General features: G+C 48.1%; 1 protein-coding gene across 7 annotated transcripts in view; it reads right to left on the reverse strand.

The window, feature by feature from the left end:
• Positions 1 to 16,675, reverse strand: part of ZNF236 (zinc finger protein 236) — a 108,940-nt gene that overhangs the window by 76,086 nt on the left and 16,179 nt on the right. For 6 of the 7 annotated variants that reach the window (XM_030337010.1, XM_030337013.1, XM_030337012.1 and 3 more), the window contains 5 exons: positions 15,708 to 15,872; positions 6,740 to 6,918; positions 4,299 to 4,423; positions 3,834 to 4,006; positions 1,365 to 1,508 (listed from right to left, as the gene is read on the reverse strand). In XM_030337010.1, coding sequence (XP_030192870.1) covers positions 1,365 to 1,508; positions 3,834 to 4,006; positions 4,299 to 4,423; positions 6,740 to 6,918; positions 15,708 to 15,872 — 786 coding nt within the window. Of the gene's footprint in view, positions 1 to 1,364; positions 1,509 to 3,833; positions 4,007 to 4,298; positions 4,424 to 6,739; positions 6,919 to 9,527; positions 9,672 to 15,707; positions 15,873 to 16,675 lie in introns of those variants that run through there. The other variant, XM_030337016.1, reaches the window with a different exon arrangement.

Genomic DNA, 16,675 nt, shown 5'->3' on the forward strand with positions numbered 1-16,675 from the left:
GGAAAATGCTAACTAGGCTTCCCAGGAAACCTCACCAAACCAGAAAAGAAAGAAGCAATCAGATGGCAAAGGAGCATTCTCAGAATTTAAAAATCTTAGCAGCTGAAGCGCCTGGGTGGCTCAGTCGGTTAAGCATAGAACTTCAGCTCAGGTCGTGATCTCTCGGTCCGTGAGTTCAAGCCCCGCGTCAGGCTCTGTGCTGACAGCTCAGAGCCTGGAGCCTGCTTCGGACTCTGTGTCTCCCCCTCTCTCTGCCCCTTCCCTGCTCGTGCTCTCTGTCTCTCTCTCAAAAATGAATAGACATTTAAAAAAAATTTTTTTTTTAATTTAAAAAACAGCCCAAAATAGACATTTGAAGACTTAATCGTTAGTCTCTAATTGTTCTCCAGTTTCAGAACTTATGGACAACAATCCCCCTGATCAGGGGTAAGGTGAGGAACCATCCCATGCCGCAGATACTGCAGAAAAGAGAAGAAAACACAAAGCGCACACGAGGCCCTCACGTTCAGGAACTAACCACTGCCTAGTGTCTACACTGGCAGGAGGCAGGTGCTGACGAACACACACTAACGCTCCCAAGATTCCTGGACGCAGCGGGTCTGCGGCAGTGGAAACAAGCCTACGCTTAGATCCTGCCATTAGAGAGGCAACAGACCAAGGCCAAGCTGGAGATTCCTCCCAAAAGTTTGTGTGTCAGACAACTTTCAATACGTGTACTGGAAGATACAACTTAGTTTCCCAAAAGTCCACAGTCTCAGGAAAAAATTATCACTGTCACGTCAGACATGGAGAAATCTTATTTGGAAAGGATAACTGATTCTTAAATTATAATAACATAGGGATAGAGATCATTCAATAATAATTGTCAGTAGCACTGTAGGAATTACAAAGTCAGAAATTAATGATTACATTTTGTCCTTTTTTCACTGGTTCAAATGACAGTCCATAAGTCAGGGTCATGTGGTATCATTCTGAAGTCTAAAAAGATTGATTTTCTTTCACTAACTAAAAAAATAAGAAAGAAGCCCTTACCTGCTAGAAACTTTCATAGCACTTTATGGCATTAAATAATTTTTTTTTATGTTTTTTACAAGTGGGGGAGGGGCAGAGAGAGAGGGAGACACAGAATCTGAAGCAGGCTCCGGGCTCTGAACTGTGAGCACTGAGCCCAATGCAGGGCTCGAACTCACAAACCACGAAATCAGGACCTGAGCCGAAGTCAGATGCTCAACCGACTGAGCTCCCCAGGTGCCCCGGCACTAAATAATACTCTTAAGTAATATTCAATCTTAAGGGTCAAAATTAGGATGACAGATTTCGGTAAGAGATTATCCTCTTATCAACCAGCTAACTAATAAACTCACCGTTAACACATGCGCCGTCTCTGCAGAACTTGCTGGATTCTGTGGTCCACCCATATGCATCTTGCTGATATGAGTGTTCAAGCTACCCAAACTTTTAAATACACAACTACATTCTGTACAATTATAGGTAGGGCCATTCTTGACCTTAAGGAACAAAAAAGGAAAAAATGCTTTTTACAATTGACAATTAGATAAAAATGTTTAAATTATAGCCAATCTAATTTACCATTCTGTTGAAAATGACAGAAACAGCCTAACCATTTAACATTACCTCCTCATTCAAATTAGACAGCTCTAAAATCAGTGACCCAATTCTTTAATCAATAATGCCAATCTGAGATTAACTGAAATTTCAGTCTTTTCTATAAATCAGGACACGTTTGGAAGTAAGAAGTGTTCAGTTGTTATAATTTGGTAAAAATATCTGACTTACACTCTCAGTTCTTAAATGGCTAAGCACAATGTTCAATTAGAAAGGCTACACAGTTGGGGCCCCTGGGTGGCCCAGTCAGTTAAGCGTCTGACTTCGGCTCAGGTCCTGATCTCACGGTCCGTGAGTCGAGCCCCGCGTCGGGCTCTGTGCTGACAGCTGAGAGCCTGGAGCCTGTTTCAGATTCTGTGTCTCCCTCTCTCTCTGACCCTCCCCAGTTCATGCTCTGTCTCTGTCTCAAAAATAAATAAACGTTAAGAAAAAAAAAAAAAGAAAGAAAGGCTACACAGTTAGATATAAACATCACCCTAACTGAGCCTTTAGGGAGCTCATACACACACGTGAGGACAGATGGTCACCCAGTGTGTACATTTTTCATCACCAATTCCAATATTCCACATCAGCAACTACTTTCCACCACTGTGACGTAGCCAGAAGTGGGCACCAGAGATAAGGAGTGATGTGGAGGGCTTTTCCAAACTCAGGAGCTCTGGTGAGCACCTCACAGGGCGGCTCGGGGTCCCAGCGAGGTCTCTCTGGGCACTACACAAGTGAACCGTCATCCCGAAACCTCGTCTGGGCAGAAGCGGCTCTGGGAGAACGCCGCGTGCAGGCCGCATTTATTCTTCTGCAATCTACAGGAAGCCTCACCTCACGTTGTTACCACCTCACTAGTATTTACGTGTTCTTCCTCATGTTTCTGGGTCTGAGATAATAAGCCTTGGTTTTTAAAAGTAACTCACTGCATACGGAAGTCTGAATCTGTTTATAAACTACGTGAAGGGTGTAGGGTTTTTTTTATTTTAGTGATACTTAAGACTCCATTGCAAGGAAAATAAAAAGAGACACATTTGATTTTAATATGAGTTTTCATTCTGGGGCGCCTGGGTGGCTCAGTCCGTTGGGTGTCCAACTTCGGCTCAGGTCATGATCTCACGGTCCGTGAGTTCGAACCCTACATCGGGCTCTGTGCTGACAGCCCGGAGCCTGGAGCCTGCTTCAGATTCTGTGTCTCCTTCTCTCTCTGCCCCTCCCCCATTCAAGCTCTGTCTCTGTCTCTCTCAAAAATAAATAAACATTTAAAAAAAACAAAAAATTAAAAAAATACATGAGTTTTAATTCTGCAAAAGTTACACAAAATAAACAGATCCTGGATAAAAGTATTTGTGTCACTTAAACATTCATTTATAGTCTACAATTAGACTATAAAAAACACCAAATCATGATAGTCAGGAAGAACAAATGTTAACCTGCTTAAGAGATACACTTCCTTTGCAAGTCGGTAAGATGTACAGACAATAAAAAATTGTGATCATCAGTTTCACTGAAAGAGTTAACACGAAGGGAAATAAACAGACCAGAGGTCTGTCTGACAAAAAATGCGAATGAGGCCACATGTAAGTTTAGCAATAATAATAATAATAATAGGAAAAATACTTTTTTCCTCAATTTGTTTCTTTTCTTTCAATTTCTTACACTTCAGAGTGTCCACGTTTCAAGTCTGCTAAAGGGATGACACAGGTTAACAATCACAACTAGCAAAGGTATGATGATATTCAAACATTTATTCATCAGAGCTATGACAGTGCAAGGCCACAAAGGGATAATATTTTATGTTTCTTCCATATCGGCCTAAAAGGTTTCCATCTACAGGTATCTGTTTCTTGTTTAAAACAAAGTCTGCTCTGGGGCGCCTGGGTGGCGCAGTCGGTTAAGCGTCCGACTTCAGCCAGGTCACAATCTCGCGGTCCGTGAGTTCGAGCCCCGCGTCGGGCTCTGGGCTGATGGCTCAGAGCCTGGAGCCTGTTTCCGATTCTGTGTCTCCCTCTCTCTCTGCCCCTCGCCCGTTCATGCTCTGTCTCTCTCTGTCCCAAAAATAAATAAACGTTGAAAAAAAAAAAAAAATTTAAAAAAAAAAAACAAAGTCTGCTCTGCACCAACCCTAAATCTAGAAAAGAATGTCTCAGGCTCACCCATTGGCTCAAGAGCCGCGCAGCGCAGCCCCGTGAAAACCACACCCACCCACGTGCGACATTTACCTCCGAGTGAACTCTCTGCACATGTGACTGCAGATTCCCTTTCTGAGAAAAGGCGGCAGGACAGAAGGCACAGGCGTGGGGTTTTTCACCTGTGTGCTTGATCATGTGTGTCTGCAACGCCCCCTTCTGGTTGAAAGCCTTCCCGCATTCACTGCATTTAAACGGCCTTTCACCTAGGGAGGGAGAAAAATGGTCAAAATATAATTCCATAGTGTGGGAGCCCCGGATGAGCTAAGAGAGAAATACGTTCCGCCAAACTCAAGACCCAAAACCTATCTGTCCAGACAGAACGCCGCCCCGTAACTGTAGACTCATATATCTAACGACCTAGTCAACATGAAGACCACGGGCACACGACAAAGGATGAAAAACCAAGATTATCTTCCAGGTCTAGCTAGCTCTAGAGCACTCGTTCTTTCCTCTAAACCACCTCATAAATCACCCAAAAGTGAACGTACTTCATACCTGTGTGTATCCTAATATGCCGAGTTAACTGACTTGGCTTTTGAAACGTCTTTCCACAGTGTGGGCACGAGTATGTGAATCCACTCCTGTCGATGTTCCGATTGTAAGACCTTGTACTTGACACCCTAGTGTAACACAGGGGGGAAACACTCATGAAGTCATCTCCTTTGTGTTACAATTTCAAAATTCAAATGCTACCGGAAAGTGTGGCTGACTGGTGGTCAGAACACACAGCAGTGAGAAATCACAGAGGAGTGTGTGTATGCACACACACACACACACACACACACACACAGGTGCACACATACATGCAGTTGTTTTGTGTGTTCATTACCATAAAATTCATTTTTTGCTACATAATGAAACGATAAACTTCCTTTTGTCTTGTTTTCTTGGGGGCGGGGGGTGCGGAGGTCAGAACGTCCCTTGTGGACAAAGCTTTACCGTGATGGTCAAAGGTAAACAGCTGTACGCTGCCAAGTGTCCCTCCGTCCTCCGGTCTCCCGCTGTCAGTACCATCGAGACGGGGCGCCAGGGTGGTTCGCTCATGATCTGGGACAGGCATGCCTACCTGGAAGGGCTTCCCACTACCCTGGGGATAAAATCCTCAGCCCAGGATGGCCTCAGCGCCACAAACTCTCCTCCACACTGGGCTCCCAGACACCAGGCTCCCTTCTGCTCTCAAACGCAGAAAACTCACCGCTGCTGAGTTGTGGTAACTGCTCTCCCCTTGGCTGCAGGTCCCTGCCCTGGACCCAAAGGGCCCTCCTCATTGCAAGGACCCCTCCTCACAGCGGCTCCCAACCCACCGCCCTTCTCCGCTCACTCGCTCACTGCCTGCCTCCCTGCCTCCCGAGGAGTAGATGAGCAGTCCTCACGGAGTGTGAGGACGAGGCTGTCTGTCTGTCCAGTGTGTCCCTCGGCCCCAGCAGACTCAGAAGCCAGCATGGCCGAGTGCAAGCCCACCACCCAGTCACCCTTAATCATCTCTCCAAAACCCTCCCAGACACATCAAAACCGCCTGCGCTAAAACCTCATCAGAATAAAAATCTAGTGTGGGGCGCCTGGGTGGCGCAGTCGGTTAAGCGTCCGACTTCAGCCAGGTCACGATCTCGCAGTCCGTGAGTTCGAGCCCCGCGTCAGGCTCTGGGCTGATGGCTCAGAGCCTGGAGCCTGTTTCCGATTCTGTGTCTCCCTCTCTCTCTGCCCCTCCCCCGTTCATGCTCTGTCTCTCTCTGTCGCAAAAATAAATAAACGTTAAAAAAAAAAAAAAAAATTTAAAAAAAAAAAAAGAATAAAAATCTAGTGTGACGGGGCACACGCAGCACGGCTCAAACGGTGACGTCCTCGCTGGGCTCTGCATCATCAACAACGGGCAAGATGCAGGGAGCGGGAAGGGGAAGAGAGCTCTGACCCCACATGGGGTGCAGGCCCCACATCCAAACCACAGCGCCCGAGAGGATACACGAGCCCTGCCGAGTCCGCGGTGCACACACTTTATTTACCGCTGCGAACACTCTGGTTGTGGCTGTAGTTGTTATTTAAGAGTCTGCATATTCCCTAACCTTTGGGGCTGGAACGGTGGCGAGCCAAAGTGACAAGGGTAGGTAACAAGAAAACGGACGCTGGCTCTCAGGGTCTGGCGGAGAACTCAGCTCCACGAGTGTGACACGTAAGCATCGAAACCAGGCCCCGGGAGCACAGGCCGGGAAGAGCCCGTCTTCATTGCATCAAGAAAGTGAAATTGCAACAAGAATACACAATCAGGAATAAATCGAACAGGAAACTTTGAAAGAGGTGTTAAGTTTTACTGGAAGTAAATACACACAGGTATTTAAGCACACTCATGCTGCCAGCATTACGAGCTCTGAAAGCAGACAATGAGGGTTTGATTCCTTGACACTGGAAACTTCGGCCCTGTACAACCGTGGGAAAGTAACCTGGTCCTGGAGTCTCGGGTTTCTCATCCGCAAGGCAACCCGGTCTTACAGGGGTGCTCGTAATGATTAAACTAAGCTTTATTTATGTGTTTTTATACACACGCTAAGCGCAGTGTTCAGAACATAAATGTTCTAAACAGACGGTATAAATAAAGCGATTCATGAAAAAGGGTGCTCATCTGAACCCTGTTACTTACCTGTAAAAATGTATTGCCAGGATCTTGTTCTACAACTTTTAATACTCTATACTAGCGAAAAATCTCTACCCATACAGCCTGCTGCCTATTTAAAATTTTTGCTCTAATCCGAAGCAGGCTCCAGGCCCCGAGCTGTCAGCACACAGCCCGACGTGGGGCTCGAACCCACAAACTGTGAGATCATGTCAGCCGAAGTCAGACGCTCAACAGCCCGACGTGGGGCTCGAACCCACGAACTGTGAGATCATGTCAGCCGAAGTCAGACGCTCAACCGACTGACCCCCGCAGGTGCCCCGGCTCATACCTAATTTTGTAATGAGTCTTCATGTGCTCCTTCAGCTGTGATGACGTCTCGAACTCCTTCCTACAGGCCTTACAGGTGTGCACGCGGCTCCCGGCCAGCTCCTGGCGGTGCTCCTCCATGTGGATGGCCAGCTGGCTCTGCAGGGTGAACTCATCCCCACACTCCGAGCAGATGAGGTTCTGCAACAGCAAAGACCGTTCGTGAGCAGAGCAAGCGTTTCAAAACCATCACTTCTTACAAGAACTGGTGTTGGAAACAGTCAATACACAGATTACACTTTCCTCTGGAACAAGCACGATTTTGTCTCAAAAAATACATCATTATGTCCAAATGTGAGTATATAAAAATAATCTTTATTGGAAGTAAAAGCTAGAAACATAGGGAAAGGGATGAGAGAACACTGCCATTTTTGGGCAAAGTGAACGGCTTCCAATTGGCTGTTGTGACTGGCATCTTGTCCTTCTGTGCTGTGGACACATTAGGGAGGCAGAACAACTTCACCTCCACAGAACGGTCAGGACACAATTTAAGATTATAGTTTAATAGACTACCTTAAAACAAAACAGCTGGCAAATTTTTAAATGGAAACATTTCTCATTGTTGCAGTTTGTTTACAGGGAGTCTATCACAGAAAAGTCTGGGACTCTGTCCAGACCTGGCTTGCTCCGTACGTGAAACAGGTGTGGTCTGAACAGTGCCGTGAGGATGTATAAAATACACACGGGATTTCAAAGACTTACTGCAAAAAGCAAAGAACGTAAGACAGGTCAGTAACTTTTAATATGTGAATAATACTTTGGATATATTTTCAATACAAAATATACCAAAATAAAATTTCCTTTTTTTTTTTTTTCTTTTGTAGTAGGACTACTTACTATACATTTTAAATCAGTCGTATGTCAATTAGGTAACACTGGTCCAGATGTTCTGGAGTTGGGTTGGTTCACATGAAGCCTGCCAGTTACGAGCCACGTGCATTTGGGTGTTAACCACTGTGTGTGTGAAACACGGATGTCAGTAACACCCGCCCTCACCGGTACTCTAAAGACACCGCATAGAGCGGGGCACAGAGGAAGAACTCAGCATGACACATACCAGTAGGGGCTACTGACTGAGCACAAGGTTTGATTAGCTTACCCATTCAGAGTTCCTAATACAATTTTTTAAATGATCCGCAAAATAAACCGTCCCAGCAAGGGGGAAAAAGTGAGTGTAACCCGTCAATGAGCATAAACTATTGCCTCCAAATAACAAAACATATAACCATTTCTTTCAACAGACTTTCTTCCATTTACTATACATAATGGCCCTGTGGATGTGCGTAAACCCTATTAAAATGAGCTGGTTCACTGACACTGAGAGCATCCTTAGCAGGAAAAGACAGGGATGAATGGAATATATTGGGCAACCCCATAATGATTTCAACTCAAAGAACTTTAAGTTAGTATTCTTTTATAATAATTTAAGGAAATGATGAACTACCGAATCGTTAGCATCTTGTCGATAATAAGAAAACTCCCGGAAACTGTCAAAAAGAAAAAATACACCTAATTTGCTGCATCTCTTAGAAAACACTCAATTTGTATGGCAAAATATTCACGTTCACTAAGGACTCCCCCGGGCCTCCCATCTTGTCACTGTGAAATAAAACTTGACCCCAGCACCCTGCCCCGTCCTCACCTTATTCTTTTATTGCTCTGGCTCAGACCCATCCTCTTTTGACTCACCTTTTTACCAAATGATCAGAGTAGTATATTTTAGGAGAGCTCTACGTTTGTCAGTTCTCTGAGTGAAAACTCTGGTTATGCAGTTTGCTCATTTGGTAAAAGCAAGGGCAAGAACCACCCCCCCTCCCCACCCCGGGCCAAAGCAAGAGGCCACGTGATGGAGAGCGTCATCATGGTCTCTGCTTCACGCCGGGAAAGCCCAAGGAGCGAGGACACACCTTCCGCCCTCCCGCCAGCTGGCAACACTTGCAGAAGCCTGACAAGGAGCCTGTCCTCGAGCCACGGAGGACAGCTAAGGGTCTTCTCGCTGTGCCGCATTCTCCATAGGCAGAGCTAACGGCAATCTTTGAGGCTAGAAGTGACGACTGCTTCCTCCCCTAGAACAGACCTTTCTGCGTAGTTTCCCTCACTGACAAGTGGCAAGCAGAAATCGTCAAGGGAAATGCATGGCATTCTAATCAGCCTCCACCTTGCTGAAGACGGAATTTTTACAAGTCAGGGTATAAAATATGGTAATAGTAACTGCCTTGAGACCACTCCCCCTGTAACACCTGTCCTTCCGTCTCCCCAGCCCTGGGGCCACCGGATGATCTTTCCCTGCCGCCCCATCTCTCAGTCATGCGCTCACACCCTCCAGGCTCCAGCATCTAAGGCTGCTCTCTGCCCCTGGCCTTCTCAGGTGCCTCTGGGATTTCGATTCCACGGCTGAGCCCTTCAACTGCGTTCTCTATTTCAATCACTGCATTTTCCGCTCTATCATTTCCCTTTGGCTCTTCTATTTTTTTCATTTATTTCAAAACCATTCGTAAAGCAATTTTAGGATGGCTGCTTTAAAATTCCTTCCAAATAATTCCAACAGCCAAGTCATTTCAGTGTTGGTATTTGCTGTCTTTCCTCGTTAGAGTTGGAACTATCGAGGCTCTTGGTCTGCTCGATGACTTTCAACAGTATCCTGGACACTTTGGGTATTATGCTGTAGACTCTAGATCTCCGCTTATCTTTCAGCAGGCAGTCACTCTGCTTAGATGCAGCACAGGACCAGGTCAGGGGTAGAGGCTCACCTCGCAGGGCCCCGCTCACCCCACGGGTGGAAAGCCCAGGGCAGACTAGTCCTTCCTGCGCCAACTGGTTCAATGTCGCTGCGGCCAGGTGCGGTGAGGCTCAAAGGACACTATCTGGGCAGAGAATCGGACCACTGCCTGCACCTGCCAGACAGAGTATGGGAGGTCAGGTCCCAGCCCGGCTCCACGGGCACCATCGGGTGGGGGAACCTGGGTGCCGCCTCCTACCAGGGGAGGGCTGCGGGATCAGCTCCTACGTATTCCCAGGTGGTCACGGGATCAGAGGGCCATCTGTTCCTGAGAACAGGGACGGGGCGTGGTGAAAGATCACTGGAAGCCTTGCCGAGCGGGTTTTCAGTTGGTATGTGGCCGGAGCAGGGTGGGCATCGTCAGAAAGACTTCCCACGGTGGCCCCTCTTTTGCCGGTTTTGGCTACGGGGAAGCAGCTTTCATCTACGGTGTTGGCAGGGGCACCAGGCTCCTCCAGCAACCCGCCCAGGGAGAGGGGAGGAAAAAAAGAAGCCGAGGCCCGCCCTCCAGCTGCCTGCCCTCCTCCCACCTCCCCCGGCCCTCTCCACCCGCCGGTTCCCCCTCGTCCAGGCATCTCAGCCGTGAGGGGGCCTGGGACGAAGGGCTTCTCCGTGTTAGCTGGATTCTTACGGCCTATTTCTGCATGTGACTGACTACAGGACTTCTGCCTGGAGTCACATTCATACACCATATTCTTCTACAATCACCCAGAAATACAAACATACCGCACAGAGAAAGGCAGCCAAAACCGTATTACTTTCACATATGCGGGAAAGACGGAGAAAGACGGTCCAATACCTAGACTTTCCTTACACAGTAACAGATTTCCTACCCGACCAAATATTCCACCTCCCAATCCTGCTCACCCGCCACCAGCCTGCGTGAGGACCGTGCCTCTCGGGAGAAGCCCTCTTCGTCCTCCTCATCGAACCACGCGACAGGGTTACCTCAAAGAGAGTGGAGGCCAGAGGGGGTCCTGGACAGCCTAGGGGGCAGCGCGGCCCTGCCAGCTCTGAGCTGCACAGGGCCAGACAGGTGAGCGATGGAAACAGAACCCGGATGGAGCCTGATACAAGCATTTAAGACAAGAACGAGCTCCCTCCTTTTCACGTAAGGCCAACACGTTTTTCACACCTGAAGTAAGCACAGCAAAGCCCTTTTTCCTGTGCCCCTGGAAAGCCCCCCAGACACAAATTCCTGCCCGGCGTGGGGTTACTAAGTCAGGTCACCGAGTATCTGCCTCCAGCTTCCGGAAGCCTTCTTGGCACACACAGGGCACCCACGCGTCCCTGCACGTGCCGCAGACCTCTCTTCCCCGATGGTGGCCGCCCTTCCCCTCCCGCCATCCTTCACGATCCGAGACCGGCTGCTACACTCAAAGACAGGAGCCAGATCACAGGGACAGCAGCAAGAGAAACGTGGAGTCCCCTCATCTCAGGAAGACACGTCTCTCAGAAGACTTTCTAGAAAAACTGTAACAGAGTCGGAAAGTACGGAACATTGACATCGTCACAGCCGTAACAGGGTCAGGTGGGACCAGCTGCCTGCAGGCAGGGCCTCGTCTTGCAGCCTAACAACAACTGACACGAGGGAAGTTAAACCGTAGACCGTGATCAGAGGGAAGGACGGTGAGCTCCACTGGGAGGAACCACCTGGGAAGGGTACGGACGAAACGTGTGCAAGAGAAAATACGACCAAGGGACGACTCCGAAAGTTACGTACGAGGAACTAAGAACTCCTGCCAGCGAGAGGCGACTGTCAGGGTCCAAGCCGACCGCAAAAGGCTACTCCGAAGAAGCGCTACAGGGGAGCACGGGGAGTGTGGCCGTCGGGGAGCCGCCGGTGGCCGCGAGGGGCCAGAGCGGGTGCCCCGGGGAAGGCGCCCCGGCCCGCTTCGCCCCCGCCTGAGTGATCCTGCGGGAGGAGCCACACATACCCCAGCCCAGACGTTTTCTGCCCACAAAACACAGGCTCCAGAAGCACTAACCAGGCTGCACACAGCCATTCGGTCGCACCCAACACACAGTGGCCCGTTCTCAGCAACGAGCCACGTGTCACCTGCACCACCGCCCCGCTCGCGTCTCTGATCAGGCTCTGCTCTTATCGCCCGCTCTGTGTCTAACTGCCTTGGCTCTTGGCCTCATGAAGACAGAGCAGTGCTCCCACCTCACCGAGAAGAATGAGGCTAGCCAGCCACAGGCCCAAGCTGTGGACGGGGCACCGGGTGCCCCAGGGCAAAGTCACGACGGGGCCGGGGACAGCGGGCATTGTCAAGGGCTGTGCGATGCTCACTGCTGTCCGGTCCCGGACACACGAGCGGCTCCAGACACTCAGCTCCACTGTCATCAGACCTTTGCGAAGCTGGCTTTCGGTACCTGCTGTGGTTAGAAGCAGGGACTGAGTGACAACCAGTGTGGAATGGGAAATCCCGGGGTTCAAAAAGCTGTGCAGCACCTAATCTGTGCACGGAAGTCTTTCACATAACTCAGTAAGACCAATACTCGCTATGCTGTTTGGATCTAAGTACTTGAAAGAAAAGAAAAAAGAAGAAAAGAGAAGGAAAGAGAAGGAAAGAGAAGGAAAGAAAGAGAAGAGAAGGAAAGAGAAGAGAAGAGAAGAGAAGAGAAGAGAAGAGAAGAGAAGAGAAGAAGAGAAGAGAAGAGAAGAGAAGAGGAAAGGAAAGGAAAGGAAAGGAAAGGAAAGGAAAGGAAAGGAAAGGAAAGGAAAGGAAAGGAAAGGAAAAGAAAGAAAAAGACGGCAGGGGAGGGGAGGGGAAGAGAGGGAAGGGAAAGAAGGAACTCTTAGGTTTTGGCCTCCGAAAAAACTTACTGAGACACGTTGGGAAGTCTGCCCAGTGCGGCAGAAGCCGCCGGGTGTCCACCCCAAACCCGTGCCCTCCCTCCCCGTGAGCCCTCCCACAGGGGGTCATCCCTTGCTCTGCTAGGTGCCGCCTCTGAGGATGAGTCCCTACAGCAGTGTTAAATTCTGGAGCGTGGCCACTGTTCTGTGACAACGAGGGAAATGGTCTTTGCTTTCAGGAGATGACACACTCAAGTATTCAGACGGGCAACAGCAGTGGGACAATGCGGTGGGGCCAGGGGGACAGAGGTGTGTCTGGTGATCCAGGTAAAGGACTCACTGTTCTCAGGTGCTCACTGGACCCGTCTCAGTGTGAACTTTTTCAGAATAAAAAGTCAGGGGATATGCTACCACTGACTACACACCATGACAACACACAGGTTTTATCGGAGACGCTCCCCCCATATGCTAGTGAAAACAAAACGTCTTATCACCCGATTACTATTTCTAGACGAGGCTGTGTAGCTAAACCTTACAGAGAAACTGGCAGAATGGCAAGGTACAAACATACAAAATCGCTTTCCTACAGATGAATGACAAACACATACAGAAAAAAACCCTAAACGATGCTAATAAAAATCCTAAAATACTTAAGGGTGTAAATAATACACTGAATAAAACATTACTGAGATGTTTTGACAACAAAGATTCAATATTGTAAACACATTCAATTTTCAGCCGTAACAATCTAAAAATGTAATTCAAACAAAATAAAAATACCAACCGATTTCTAACTAGGCAAAATTCTAAAGTTCACATTAGTAACAAACCAGAAAAGGAAAACAGGAAATATACGAAATTTGCTTATGGTCACAGAGGACCACGGCAAAGACAACGGTGGAGGACGAGGAGGTGGTGACCCCCACGAAGCCGCGAGAGGACCGGGCAGAGGGAGACGGCAGTTCTGATGCCACTCGCTGTGTCACCTCGACTTCTACTAGTAGGCTACCTTGCAGATATTCGAAACCGAACGCCCCCTCGCCCCTCAATCCCTACTCTGCTGTGGGCTGTGTGGTCACACTCACTGAACCCAAAGCCGGGGTGGGTGCTTAATCAGATGGAAAGGGGCGGACGTGAAACAGAAGTGGACTGGACGCCAGAGCCCGGCGCTGACTTCCCCAGACGGACGAGGCTTCCTGGGCTCGCGGACAGCGGTCCCAGCAGGTGGCTGTGGAACTATTCCAGGGACAACTGCAGGGCAGAGGGAGGGGAGGGGCGTGCCGACTGCAGAGGACGGACACGCGGGCCGAGCCGGGGGGCAAGCGCAAGGCCCACAGGAGAACCGGAACCGAGGGATCGGTGTGAGCGCCCACGAGGTGCAGCGGGTGCGGGTGCCGCGCCGCACGTGCACCTGCACCGCGAGACGCGGCAGGGCCTTGCAAAGTAATTTTAGATGTGGGAAGGAGTTCCGAGCAAGTCCCAGGGACCAGATCTGGAACTGAACGCGCTGCTCACTGCAGCCTTGTATCTACGAAAAGCTGAAGGCCACTTAGAAGAGGGACGGTGGCCTGCCGACTTCCGCACGTGCGTCTGCAGGTGACACCGTGTGGTTGTTGAAGAGAATGAGACGGCCCAGATGAACACAAGCGGAATGACACCGAGGCTGCACAGCTGAAGACAACAGGAGCAGGACGGACGGCGCGCACCGACCGGGCTGCAGAGACCTGCACACGCCCGGAATGCCAGGCAAGCGGACAGACACCGCTTCCAGGACGCCTCGACACCTTGCTCTCACCCTCCCCACTCGGATTTCTTACCACGTGCGTGTCGAAATTAGTCCAGAGTATTTTAATACACCGTTCAACACACACGTTTTCTGCTTTTCAAAAAACACAAAAACAAAACCAAAAACAACGAGCGAGACAAGGCACGCCCACACCGTGCGGGAGAACGTATAAAGCAGCACAGGCTTCCCACAACATAACGTGGCATTCTATAAAGACCTGAAAAAGTATTATCAATTCAGCAAATCCAACTGTAGGCATCTATCCTAATGAAATAATTAAAGATGCATAGAAAGACGTTATTATTTATAATGTTAAGAAAGTATAGGGGCATCCAGGTGGTTCAGTCAGTTATGCACCCGATTTCGGCTCAGGTCATGATCTCATGGTTTGTGAGCCCACGTCGGGCTCTGTGCTGACAGCTCGGAGCCTGGAGCCTGCTTCGGATTCTGTGTCTCCCTCTCTCTCTCTGCCCTACTCTGCTCATGATCTATCTCTCTCTGTCTCTCAAAAAATGAATAAACATTAAAAAACAATTTTAAACTATTCTTATATATATATATAAACTATTATGGAAAGCACATATAGCAAAAAAAAAAGTCTGAAAGATTATACACGCATTCTCTCTAAATGTTGTGATTATTGGTTCTTTTAATAATGTTACTCTTCTTAATCTTTAGTTTCCAGCTTTTTTCCAAAGTAAATACATATTACCTATACAGTAAGTTTCAAAAAGATAAAAACACATTATTTTGTATTAAAAAGCAAAGACATATAAAAAGAAGAGACAAACCTATGTAGAAAGTATGAACTCAATTTTTAGGATGCAAATTTTCCGCATGCGACTTCGATCATGTATTTGTTTTTCTGTCTCAGGAGGAAAATATACCAAACAGTTATCTGTAACCATCCTTGGAGAGTAGAGTTAAAACTTTTATTTTCCCCTTTTTACTTTTTTGCATGTTCCTAATTTTACATAATAAGCAGAGATATGGGGGGGTTAATATTTTCAAAGCAGCAGCCATTTACACACTGCAGACACAAGCGCCCCCGCCCCCCTCACCAGCGACAGAGAGCCTGGGTTTCCCTCATCAGCACTGCAGCCCCGTCGGCCCTCAAGTGCTCCCAATACCACACCTGTGGTCCTCGCAGAGTCCCTGACTGTGGTGTTTAACCTGCTTTGGGTCATCGTGAACTTCTCGTCCCCCAAATTCCCACACCTCAGGGGGTTCAGACGCCAAGCAAGGAGACACTACCATCTTGAGAGACAGAATATTTACTTCTGGCCACTGCGGAATCCTACAAAAGTTCATTTCTGATAAAAAAAAAAGGGGGGGGGGGGGTAGGGGAAATATACCAAACATTGAAGGGTCTCTGCCCTAAGGTACTGCCGAAAAAGAAAACGTTTTGTCAGTCAACTAGAGATTCAGCCAAGGCACATTTAGTGATAGTTATCTCCTTGAAATCTATACGCAAGGCTTTTTTACACTAGCTTCCACCTAAAATCCCCCTAAGGATTAGATGCATTTTAAAAATCCATGAACAAAGTATAGGCCAAAATAATTACCTCTTCCTTTTCATGCAGCATAATATGCGCTTTGAGACTAGCCACTCTGGAGAACTTCTTGTTACACACAGGACAGGTAGGGTCTTCCCCATTGTGGGTGCATTTATGAAGTGTCAGGTTGAATTCAACATTAAATGTTTGGGGGCACTGGTCACATCGATGTGGCTATTTGGAGAGAAAAGTCAAGAAGCCACTGAAACACAATCTTTCCATAATAAATGTCATTCAAATATCAACAAGTACCACGATCTACAACCTTTCTAAGGAATTTCTGAAGTCTCTTCTGGACCTGAAGTCAATAAATCCAAAATGGACACAGCAAAGCTCCTGGCAAAATTCCTCAGAAGATTATAAGGATGACAACACGTGTATGTAGAAAATATCTTGAATAAGAAATGCTGCATATAAATGCATCAGGATATAGTCTCTATGAAAATAAACGTGGGGCACCTAGGTGGCTCAGTCGGTCGAGCATCCGACTTAGCGCAATTTGTGGGTTCAAGCCCCACGTTGGGCTCTGTGCTGACAGCTCAGAGCCCGGAGCCTGTTTCAGGTTCTGTCTCTCTGTCTCTGCCCCTCCCTCACTTGTGCTCCTTCATCCTCTCTTGCTCTCTGTCAAAAATAAATAAATAAACATTTTAAAAAATATATGTATGGGCGCCTGGGTGGCTCAGCTGGTTAAGCGTCTGACTTCAGCTCAGGTCATGATCTCACAGTTTGTGGGTTCGAGCCCCGAGTAGGGCTCTGTGCTGACAGCTCAGAGCCTGGAGCCTGCTTGGGATTCTGTGTCTCCCTCCCTCTCTGCCCCTCTCCCACTTGGGCGTTCTTGTGTTCTCTCTCTCTCTCTCTCAAATAAATAAACAAACAAACAAACATTAAAAAAAAGAAAAGAAAAGAAAAGAAAGGGGAGAAATTTCAACTCACTGGGTTGGATTTTTCCGTTCTTTTCTGATCAACTCTACTGCTCT

This window comes from Lynx canadensis, chromosome D3 (genome assembly GCF_007474595.2).
Source record: "Lynx canadensis isolate LIC74 chromosome D3, mLynCan4.pri.v2, whole genome shotgun sequence".
In the NCBI taxonomy this organism is placed as follows: Eukaryota; Metazoa; Chordata; class Mammalia; order Carnivora; family Felidae; genus Lynx; species Lynx canadensis.